At 44.1% G+C, this 12,575-nt stretch overlaps 1 protein-coding gene across 1 annotated transcript in view; it reads left to right on the top strand.

The window, feature by feature from the left end:
- LOC126109652 (cell death abnormality protein 1-like) overlaps positions 1-12,575 on the top strand; it is a 193,421-nt gene that overhangs the window by 132,882 nt on the left and 47,964 nt on the right. Inside the window, exon 8 of the mRNA XM_049914700.1 lies at positions 2,967-3,535. Within this exon, the coding sequence (XP_049770657.1) occupies positions 2,967-3,535 (569 nt within the window). The remainder of the gene's footprint in view (positions 1-2,966; positions 3,536-12,575) is intronic.

The raw sequence follows: 12,575 nt of genomic DNA, 5'->3' as shown, positions 1-12,575 counted from the left end.
GTACATTTTCAGGCGGACAAACTTTCTAAATTACAGTAGTTACAATTTTCAACAACAGATGGCGCTGCAAGTGATGTGAAAGATATAGAAGACAACGCAGTCTGTGGGTGCGCCATTCTGTACGTCATCTTTCTGCTGTAAGCGTGTGCTGTTCACAACGTGCAAGTGTGCTGTAGACAACATGGTTTATTCCTTAGAACAGAGCATTTTTCTGGTGTTGGAATTCCACCGCCTAGAACACAGTGTTGTTGCAACAAGACGAAGTTTTCAACGGAAGTTTAATGTAACCAAAGGACCGAAAAGCGATACAATAAAGGATCTGTTTGAAAAATTTCAACGGACTGGGAACGTGACGGATGAACGTGCTGGAAAGGTAGGGCGACCGCGTACGGCAACCGCAGAGGGCAACGCGCAGCTAGTGCAGCAGGTGATCCGACAGCGGCCTCGGGTTTCCGAACGCCGTGTTGCAGCTGCGGTCCAAATGACGCCAATGTCCACGTATCGTCTCGTGCGCCAGAGTTTACACCTCTATCCGTACAAAATTCAAACGCGGCAACCCCTCAGCGCCGCTACCATTGCTGCACGAGAGACATTCGCTAACGATATAGTGCACAGGATTGATGACGGCGATATGCATGTGGGCAGCATTTGGTTTCCTGACGAAGCTTATTTTTACCTGGACGGCTTCGTCAATAAACAGAACTGGCGCATATGGAGAACCGAAAAGCCCCATGTTGCAGTCCCATCGTCCCTGCATCCTCAGAAACTACTGGTCTGGGCCGCCATTTCTTCCAAATGAATCATTGGCCCATTTTTCAGATCCGAAACGATTACTGCATCACGCTATCTGGACATTCTTCGTGAATTTGTGGCGGTACAAACTGCCTTAGACGACACTGCGAACACCTCGTGGTTTATGCAAGATGGTGCCCGGCCACATCGCACGGCCGACATCTTTAATTTCCTGAATGAATATTTCGATGATCGTGTGATTGCTTTGGGCTATCCGAAACATATAGGAGGCGGCGTAAATTGGACTCCCTATTCGCCAGACATGAACCCCTGTGACTTCTTTCTGTGGGGACACTTGAAAGACCAGGTGTACCGCCAGAATCCAGAAACAATTGAACAGCTGAAGCAGTACATCGCAATTGCATGTGAAGCCATTCCGCCAGACACGTTGTCAAAGGTTTCGGGTAATTTCATTCAGAGACTACCCATATTATTGCTACGCATGGTGGATATGTGGAAAATATCGTACTATAGAGTTTCCCAGACTGCAGCGCCATCTGTTGTTGAAAATTGTAACTACTGTAATTTCGAAAGTTCGTCTGCCTGAAAATTTACTGTTGTCCCAAGCATATTGCAACAAACGATGTATTTCTATCGCTGCTCGTTTAGTTTTTATTGCCGTTTCAAATATACCGGTCATTTTTGAAACACCCTGCACATCCCTTAGGAACAATTTTTCATTTCTCCACATAATTTCTATCCCTCCCAACTCCCTTACGCCGTCTTGGAACCAGCGCCTGTATACCCGCATGGTAAAATACTGGACCAACCTGTTGGAGCCACTGTTTGGCAGCGTGCACAAGGGAGTCATCATCTTCAAACCTTGTTCCACGAAGAGAGTCTTTCAGTTTGCCAAAGAGATGATAGTCACATGGAGCCAGGTCAGGACTGTAAGGCGGGTGTTTCAGTGTTGTCCATCCGAGTTTTGTGATCGCTTCCATGGTTTTTTGACTGACATGTGGCCGTGCATTGTCGCGCAACAGCAAAACATCCTGTTTTTGCCGATCTGGTGGAACACGATTCATTCGAGCTTGAAGTTTCTTCAGTGTCGTCACATATGCATCAGAATTTATGGTCGTTCCACTTGGCACGATGTCCACAAGCAAGAGTCCTTCGGAATCGATAAACACCGTAGTCGTAGCTTTTCCAGCAGAATGTGTGGTTTTGCTTTTTTTTTCTTGGGTGAATTTCCATGATGCCACTCCATTGATTGCCTCTTTGTCTCTGGTGAAAAACGATGGAGCCATGTTTCATCACCTGTCACAATTCTTCCAAGAAATTCGTCTCCACTATTCTCGTACTGTTCCAAAAGTTCGCTGCGAACCGTTTTTCTTATTTCTTTGTGAGCCACTGTTAACATCCTGGGAACCCACCTGGCACAAACCTTTCTTAACGCCAATACTTTCAGTATTCTGCAAACACTTCCTTCCCCTATCCGAACATAGCGTGACAATTCTTTGTGATGCTTCTGTCAGCAGTCACCAATTCTCTAACTCTCTGCATATTGTCTGGAGTGTGTGCAGTACGAGGCCTGCCGCTGCGTGGACAATCCTCAATGCCGGCCGGAGTGGCCGAGCGTTTCTAGGCGCTACAGTCTGGAACCGCGCGACCGCTACAGTCGCAGGTTCGAATCCTGCCTCGGGCATGGATGTGTGTGATGTCCTTAGGTTAGTTAGGTTTAAGTAGTTCTAAGTTCTGGGGGACTGATGACCTCAGAAGTTAAGTCCCATAGTGCTCAGAGCCATTTGAACAATCCTCAATATTGCCGTGCCTGCTTTCATCACGTAACCTGCTTGCCCACCGACTAACTGTACTGCGATCGACAGCTGCATCTCCATACACCTTTTTCAACACCTTGTGGATGTTTCCCACTGTTTCGTTTTCACAGTACAGGAATTCTATGACAACACGTTGCTTGTGGTGAATGTCAAGTGTAGCAGCCATTTTGAAGACATGCTGCGACGGCGCCACTCACGGGAACAGGTTGAACTAAGTTTGAAAACAAGCGGGAAGGATGTGTCTACACACTGTAAAACTTTCACACATGCAGAATGAATACTGTATTTTTTCAAAAATAGTTTGTAATTCTTTTGGATTGATCCTCGTATGATGGAGAGATCAGTACAACACAACAACATAATCATCTTTTTTGTTTTGTTTCTTTTTTGTTATAGGTGCATCTGTTTAGAAGGGTACGAAATGCGCATCGGAAGATGTAGACCCAAATGTAAAAGCAACTGCGGCTACGGAAGCTGCGTAGCTCCCGACAAGTGCGAATGCTGGACGGGGTACGAACTGGCGACCGACGACACAGGGCAGGTGACGTGCGTCCCGCAGTGTGAACCCGCGTGCGTCCACGGCGACTGCACGGGACCCAACAGATGCAAGTGCTGGAGAGGGTACCAGAAGAACGGGTCGTCGTGCGAGCCAGTCTGCGCGCAGCCGTGCACCAACGCGGACTGCGTACAGCCGGACACGTGTCGCTGTTGGGACGGATTCAGCCCCGCACCCGGGGACGACACCGACTCGGTGTGCCAGCCCACGTGCAATACCACGTGTGTCAACGCCACGTGTACGGCCCCGAACACGTGTACGTGCCTGGAGGGGCTTGTGCGCGACAGCCGAGACCCCACCGGAGCTGCCTGCGGGGTGCCCTGCCCCCTCCACCTGTGTTCTGAGGAGCTTCGAGGGGAGGACGGATGCCTCATGGCTGGCGGGGATCCAGACTGCGTGTGTGAGAAAGGTAAGGGCCGTTGTTACAAAAGCTCAAGCACTGGATTCTGTTTTGCCAAATAGCTTCAGTGATAAATGTGACAAGAGCCTTCCTTTTACCGGGTGATCAAAAAGTCAGTATAAATTTGAAGACTGAGTAAATTACGGAGTAATGTAGATAGAGAGGTACAAATTGACACACATGCTTGGAATGACATGGGGTTTTATTAGAACCAAAAAAAAATACAAAAGTTCAAAAAATGTCCGACAGATGGCGCTTCATCTGATCAAAATAGCTATAATTAGCGTAACAAAGTAAGACAAAGCAAAGATGATGATCTTTACAGGAAATGCTCAATATGTCAACCATCATTCCTCAACAATAGCTGTAGTCGAGGAATAATGTGAACAGTACTGTAAAGCATGTCCAGAGTTATGGTGAGGCATTGGCGTCGGATGTTGTCTTTCAGCAACCCTAAAGATGTCGGTCGATCACGATACACTTGCGACTTCAGGTAACCCCAAAGCCAATAATCGCACGGACTGAGGTCTGGGGACCTGGGAGGCCAAGCATGATGAAAGTGGCGGTTGAGCACACGATCATCACCAAACTACGCGCACAAGAGATCTTTCACGCGTCTAGCGATAGGGGGTGGGGTGCCAACCTGCATAAACAGCGTACGTTCCAGCAGGTGTTTATCAGCCAGGCTGGGGATGATGCGATTCTGTGACATATCGGCGCACCTCTCACCCGTCACGGTAGCAGTTACTGACGTTTTGCTGTCCAGCGCCATCTGTCGGACATTTTGTGAACTTTTTTTTGTTCTAATAAAACCCCATATCACTCCAAGCATGTGTGTCAGTTTTTACCTCTCTATCTACATTATTCCGTGGTTTATTAAGTTTTCAAATTTATACTGACTTTTTGATCACCCGGTACATCTATATGTATAATGTACACACCAGCGTACGGTGTGTTTCTCAGAATACTTATGGTAACACTAACACTTGCCCCCACATCTCCTGCCCCATTTATGAATAGTATGTGACAAAATTCAGCCACCCCACACGGTACTTTGTGATGGTATTTGTCATAAGTCTTCCGACTGGTTCGATGTGGTCCACCACAACTTCCTCCTCTCCTGTGCCAACCTCTTCAGCTGAGAGCAACACTTGCACCCAATATCCTCAATCGTTTGTTAGATACATTACAATCTTGTTGTTTTATTGTCAGCAAAATCAATCAGTGACCATCCTCAGTGCTGTAATATACAACTATGTTTATGTGATCGCTCTAAGCTTGTGGTTATAGTCTGATACCAGTGGGGAACACTAAAGGACGTCGTTTATCGACAAAAGCCACGCACATTGGATGAACTTCGAGAATCCATCGTACATTCATGCGCAAATAACCAACTGAACACGTTGCAGTCAGTAGTTCGTGCTGCAGTTCGTCGGCATCGTTTGTGTGTGGATGTTATTGGTGCCTATTTCTAACACCTACAGTGATATCTTTGTTGGACTTTAAGCTACACATCACCAAAGATGAGACAACTCCGTCAATTAGTTTGCCAGTTATGGACTTTTAAACAGTGGATGCATGTTTTTGGACCCCTCTGTATATTACAGTACTGAGGATGGTCACTAAGTGACCGAAAATCGATTTTCCTGAAAATAAAACAACAAAATACGGCCAATGCTGATTTTCCTTCCAATTCTATCCACTTTTTGGTCGTGGTGCACACAACACGCCATGGAGTCGCCAATCAATAATATTACAATCTCTGTCTTCCCCTACTGCGTTTACCCCCAACAGCTTCCTCTAGCACCCTGGAAGTTATTCCTTGACGTCTTAACGCAAGCGCTATCATTGAGTCCTTTCCTCTTGTCAATGTAATCCAAATGCTCCTTTTCTCACCATCCTACAGAGAATCTCTTCATTTCTCATCTTATTATTCCCGCTAATTTTGAACGTCCTTCTATACCAACTCATCTCTGTTGCTTCAATTCTCTTTTATTTAATTTTTTTTTGTTTTCCCGTAGCCAATGCTTCAGTTCCATTCAACACTAATCTCCAAACGTTTACTGTCGGAAATTTGGACTATGGTATGAAGATTAGCATCTCCAAAACGAAAGTAATGTCAGTTGGAAAGAAATATAAACGGATTGAGTGCCAAATAGGAGGAACAAAGTTAGAACAGGTGGACGGTTTCAAGTACTTAGGATGCATATTCTCACAGGATGGCAACATAGTGAAAGAACTGGAAGCGAGGTGTAGCAAAGCTAATGCAGTGAGCGCTCAGCTACGATCTACTCTCTTCTGCAAGAAGGAAGTCAGTACCAAGACTAAGTTATCTGTGCACCGTTCAATCTTTCGACCAACTTTGTTGTATGGGAGCGAAAGCTGGGTGGATTCAGGTTACCTTATCGACAAGGTTGAGGTTACGGATATGAAAGTAGCTAGGATGATTGCAGGTACTAGTAGATGGGAACAATGGCAGGAGGGTGTCCACAATGAGGAAATCAAAGAAAAACTGGGAATGAACTCTATAGATGTAGCAGTCAGGGCGAACAGGCTTAGATGGTGGGGTCATGTTACACGCATGGGAGAAGCAAGGTTACCCAAGAGACTCATGGATTCAGCAGTAGAGGGTAGGAGGAGTCGGGGTAGACCAAGGAGAAGGTACCTGGATTCGGTTAAGAATGATTTTGAAGTAATACGCTTAACATCAGAAGAGGCACCAATGTTAGCACTGAATAGGGGATCATGGAGGAACTGTATAAGGGGGGCTATGCCCCAGACTGAACGCTGAAAGGCATAATCAGTCTTAAATGATGATGATGATGATGATGATGACTGAGTCTTGATACTGATCGGCATCTTTTGCCCAGGAGTATGTGCAAACATACAGGGTGGTCCATTGATCGTGACTGGGGAAAATATCTCACGAAATAAGCGTCAAACGAAAAAACTACAAAGAACGAAACTTGTCTAGCTTGAAGGGGAAAACCACATGGCGCTGTGGTTGGCCTGCTAGATGGCGCTGCCATAGGTCAAACGGATATCAACTGCGTTTTTTTAAAATACACTACTGGCCATTAAAATTGCTACACCACGAAGATGACGTGCTACAGAAGCGAAATTTAACCGACACTTTGAAGATGCTGTGATATGCAAATGATTAGATTTTCAGAGCATTCACACAAGGTTGGCGCTGGTGGCGACACCTACAACGTGCTGACATGAGGAAAGTTTCCAACCGATTCCTCATGCACAAACAGAAGTTGACCGGCGTTGCCTGGTAAAAGATTGTTGTGATGCCTCGTGTAAGGACAAATGCGTACCATCACGTTTCCGACTTTGATAAAGGTCGGATTGCAGCCTATCGCGATTGCGGTTTATCGTATCGCGACATTGCTGCTCGCGTTGGTCGAGATCCAAGGACTGTTAGCAGAATATGGAATCGGTGGGTTCAGGAGAGTAATACGGAATGCCGTGCTGGATCCCAATGGCCTCGTATCACTAGCAGTCGAGATGACAAGCATCTTATCCGCATGGCTGTAATGGATCGCGCAGCCTCGTCTCGATCCCTGAGTCAACAGATGAGGACGTAACCATCTGCACGAACAGTTCGACGACGTTTGCACCAGCATGGACTATCAGCTCGGAGACCGTGGCTGCGGTTACCCTTCATTCGATCCCTGCGAAACCCTACATTTCAGCAGGATAATGGACGACCGCATGTTGCAGGTCCTGTACCGGCTTTTCTGGACACAGAAAATGTTCGACTGCTGCCCTGGCCAGCACATTCTCCAGATCTCTCACCAATTGAAAACGTCTGGTCAATGGTGGCCGAGCAACTGGCTCGTCACAATACGCCAGCCACTACTCTTGATGAACTGTGGTATCGTGTTGAAGCTGGATGGGCAGCTGTACCTGTACACGCCATCCAAACTTTGTGTGACTCATTGCCCAGGCGTATCAAGGCCGTTATTACGGCGAGAGGTGGTTGTTCTGGGTACTGATTTCTCAGGATCTAAGCATCCAAATTGCGTGAAAATGTAATCACATGTCAGTTTGTCCAATAAATACCCGTTTATCATCTGAATTTCTTCTTGGTGTAGCAATTTTAATGGCCAGTAGTGTAGGAATCCCCATTTTTATTACATATTCATGTAGTACGTAAAGAAATATGAATGTTTTACTTGGGCTATTTTTTTCGCTTTCGTGAGATATTTGGCCCGGTCACTATCAATGGACCACCCGAATATAAAAATATATAATATAGTAAATTTTCTTCTTATTATTATTAATCGAATTAATTACGAAGTCTTAATTTACAAATCTTGCAAATTGTAAGTCAGTGGAGGCGTGAACTTGCTTGCTTTACGCCGTTGAGATTTACGGAATTTGGTTTTATGCTTCTTCTTCTGTCATAACTACTTATCGTTTTTGATCGTGAATACAATACTGATTTTTATCGGACTTCTTCTTCAGATGCGGGTTGCTACAGTAATATGATAATGTATAGCATAATGTGTGGTTTTGCACTAAAAAGAACTCTCACTCTTCATACATTCATAAAAATTATTATTCAGGTAACACATTGTCTACTAGACACTTCTCACAAGAATACGTCTTCTCCACACGAGAACTAAAGACAAATACTTCTAAATAATTGAGAAAAAAATTGAATGGAGTTTCCATCATTCGTCATTCGCCATCCGGCGTGGCAAAATACATCTTTTCCGACGCTTACAGCAGTCGCGCTAATGATTATTATCATTGGTTTTAAATTTTTGTCTTTGCTTGTTAGGGCTTTTCCTTACGTACCTATACAAGTGCTCTCTTGGTGTGTGACAGTCTGCTTTTTATGTCCCCATAGCCTCCTCCAGAGTGTATGATTTTTCTTCTCTGGTAGCTGAACTCCTTCATTCCGTCTACTTTGAGGTCCCCAATTTCATTCCTGCTAACCCTCAGTGCTTTCATCTTTCTTCAGTTTGCGCTCAATATTCTGTACTCATTCGACTCTTCATTCCATTTGACAGGTCCTGTAGCTCTCCTCTTTCACTGACGTAGCAATGTCATCAGCGAATTTTATCAAAAAATGGTTCAAATGGCTCTGAGCACTATCGGACAACTTCTGAGGTCATCAGTCCCCTAGAACTTAGAACTACTTAAACCTAACTAACCTGGCATTGGTGTCGGATGTTGTCTTTCAGCAACCCTAAAGATGTCTGTCGATCACGATACACTTGCGACTTCAGGTAACCCCAAAGCCAATAATCGCAAAGACTGGGGTCTGGGGACCTGGGAGGCCAAGTATGACGAAAGTGGCGGCTGAGCACACGATCATCACCAAACGACGCGTGCAAGAGATCTTTCACGCGTCTAGCAATATGGGGTGGAGCGCCATCCTGCATAAACATCGTACGTCCCAGCAGGTGTTAATCAGCCAGGCTGGGGATGATGCGATTCTCTAACATATCGGCGTACCTCTCACCCGTCACGGTAGCACTTTTGCTGTCCAGCGCCATCTGTCGGGCATTCTGTGAACTTTGTTTTTTTTTTGTTTTTGGTTCTAATAAAACCCCAAGTCATTCGAAGCATGTGTGTCATTTTTTACCTCTCTATCTACATTATTCCGTGGTTTATTAAGTTTTCAAATGTATACTGACTTTTTGATCACCCTGTACTTGAACGACAGTTACACTCGACCTGTTTACCCACACAGTCGTTTCGAAATGCTTCCAGCGTAGGCCCAAAAGCCAATGATCACCCCCTCTTGGACGTTACGTAAATCGCCCAATTTCCGCATTACGACGCCGACTACACTGTTTTCGACGACACGCTTTATATACCCTCCACTGCTAGTGCTGCCACCTACTGTCTGTGAGCGGTTATTGCCCGATGATGTCGAACATAGGCGGTGGTCGCATTAAGGATACAGGGTACTTTTCCGGCTCAGTATTATGTAAAAATCAACACCTATTTCTTTCAGGCACTGTTTCCAGTTGGTTCAAATGGCTCTGAGCACTATGGGACTTAACTCCTAAGGTCATTAGTCCCCTAGAACTTAGAACTATTTAAACCTAACTAACCTAAGGACATCACGCACATCCATTCCTGAGGCAGGATTCGAACCTGCGACCGTAGCGGTCGCGCGGTTCCAGACTTAGCGCCTAGAACCGCTCGGCCACCCCGGCCGGCCCAGGCACTGTTTATAATGTATATGAATTACAGATTTTTTGTTGATATCAGGTAATACAGCACATTCTAAACAAATTAGAAGTATTTTGAATATTCTTGAACTTGCTTAGGGTTATTTAAAAAAATTACGAAGATACCGATGCAACTTTTGTTTCCAAAATGCTTCCTCAAGTAGAGGTACCATTTAATCCAATGTTATACATTTGAAGGAGACCACATGACCTATTTAATTCCACCTATTGTGTATATCACAAGTATAAAAAAACATCGCATCTTGTATTTTAATTTTTATAATTTTTTCCTAATAAAAATGTAATTTTTTCTATAATTTAGTTGATTCTGCAATAAAGCTTAGGTCTACTACATAAATATGGAGTATTGCAAGTTACAGAAAAAAATTAGAGCAATGCTTTATAAGCTTTAGAAAATATTTGTACCTGAATTCTGAAAGATACAACTTGGGGGAAATTGCGAATGAAGATACGAGTCCAGTTAAATTGTGCCTCAGAACATTCCTGAAGCATAGTCTTCATCCGGCAGCATTTCTCCATCTTCAGGCTTCCTCTTGGCATTCCTTTTAGCACTTCTTGCTTTTTTAGTAGCTTGAAGAGCAAATCTTTCAGCTTCATGCACCCGCTGTCTGTCACACGCAAGCAATTGATCTTCCATATTAGAGCCACATTTTATGCCTAAATTTCTCATGACTTACAACCTTCCTATCACTCCATCATTGAAACATATCATTGCATCTAGTACACCAACTTTTAATGTACTTAGTCCTACAAAAATATTCTTGCGTAATCTTTCCCATATGCAATGGTTGAAACTTTCATTTGTATTCTAAGTGCCCCCATGAAGGCATTTACTAAGCAAAACAGGGTCACTTACGTCTCTAAAAATTGGTTTTATTTCATTCATAACAGGTTCAGGAAGAGAATGCTTATGATGGTATATTTGACCGCTTTGTTTTGCTTTCTGGCAACCACTCCAAGAATTTGCTCCTTTAGGGCAAAGTCCGTGAACAGGGTGGTCATCTGTGGACAACTTATGAAAGTAGGTGGCCCATGCAGCTTTACTCATTGCTGTAACATCATTCAGAGGCGCAGTTCGTCTAATGGCCAATCCATAATAACTCTGAAGGAGGTCTATTTCAGTTTCTGTCAATCTGCCTCGGCCAGACAGAGATTTTCCATCAGTTATCAACTTTCATTTCTCTTCGTAGCTTCCTCAATGCACCCATCCTCTTTTGAACATGTCCACAAGACTCCAGTTTTGTTACCAACGTATCACCATAAACATTTCTTTTCGAAATAATACTGGTTTCTGTAACAGAAATAAAGGGGGCGTGGCAGCATACATGACTGTAACTTTAAAATTTGGTATATATAGGTCATTTTTCATTTGAAACCCTATAATATATATATATCAATGTCATCAGGAAAGGCTATAGAATTTAATAAACTCATAAAAAATTTCCATTTTTCCACCATTTATAAGTACCCAGTAGAATATGTCTGTTATCTATCTTTACATACAAATTACATCTAATTTCCTTAGAATTACAAACGTGTTGCACCCTTTCGTATTATCGAACGCTTTCTCTAGGTCGACAAGTCCCATCAATGTTACTTCACTTTTGTTAAGCCTTGCCCACATTACCAAGTACCCTGTTGTAACTGTTGGTCTGTTACCCTGCAGCCTTTACCTTTCCTAAACACAAACTGGTCATCTGTTAATATCCTCAATTTACTTTTCCAACATACAGGCTGCATAATATCGGGAATGTTATGAGATGAGGAGACTGTGATTGTTGTAGCGCATACCTTTGAGATATAAAAATTAAAGTCACTGTGATCGTAAAATGGAGGGAAGCTCCCTATGCAGTGACGTGAATTTACTTTTAAAAGATATTGAAACAAGTTATGCATCACATAGCGTCTTATTACATATGAATTTAACATGGGTGGGCCCACCTTTAAAAATCAATAGTCATGCATGAATTACAGGGTTATTACAAATGATTGAAGCCATTTCACAGCTCTACAATAACTTTATTATTTGAGATATTTTCAAAATGCTTTGCACACACATACAAAAACTCAAAAAGTTTTTTAGGCATTCGCAAATGTTCGATATGTGCCCCTTTAGTGATTCGGCAGACATCAAGCCGATAATCAAGATCCTCCCACACTCGGCGCAGCATGTCCCCATCAATGAGTTCGAAAGCATCGTTGATGCGAGCTCGCAGTTCTGGCACGTTTCTTGGTAGAGGAGGTTTAAACACTGAATCTTTCACATAACCCCACAGAAAGAAATCGCATGGGCTTAAGTCGGGAGAGCGTGGAGGCCATGACATGAATTGCTGATCGTGATCTCCACCACGACCGATCCATCGGTTTTCCAATCTCCTGTTTAAGAAATGCCGAACATCGTGATGGAAGTGCGGTGCAGCACCATCCTGTTGAAAGATGAAGTCGGCGCTGTCGGTCTCCAGTTGTGGCATGAGCCAATTTTCCGCGGGCTACTCGTGAAACTTGCCCGCACGCGTTCAACCGTTTCTTCGCTCACTGCAGGCCGACCCGTTGATTTCCCCTTACAGAGGCGTCCAGAAGCTTTAAACTGCGCATACCATCGCCGAATGGAGTTAGCAGTTGGTGGATCTTTGTTGAACTTCGTCCTGAAGTGTCGTTGCACTGTTATGACTGACTGATGTGAGTGCATTTCAAGCACGACATACGCTTTCTCGGCTCCTGTCGCCATTTTGTCTCACTGCGCTCTCGAGCGCTCTGACAGCAGAAACCTGAAGTGCGGCTTCAGCCGAACAAAACTTTATGAGTTATTCTACGTATCTGTAGTGTGT

This window comes from Schistocerca cancellata, chromosome 12, assembly GCF_023864275.1.
Source record: "Schistocerca cancellata isolate TAMUIC-IGC-003103 chromosome 12, iqSchCanc2.1, whole genome shotgun sequence".
NCBI classification, from domain to species: Eukaryota; Metazoa; Arthropoda; class Insecta; order Orthoptera; family Acrididae; genus Schistocerca; species Schistocerca cancellata.
Note: the sequence above shows the minus strand (reverse complement) of the source record. Positions and strands in the feature narration are given on the sequence as shown.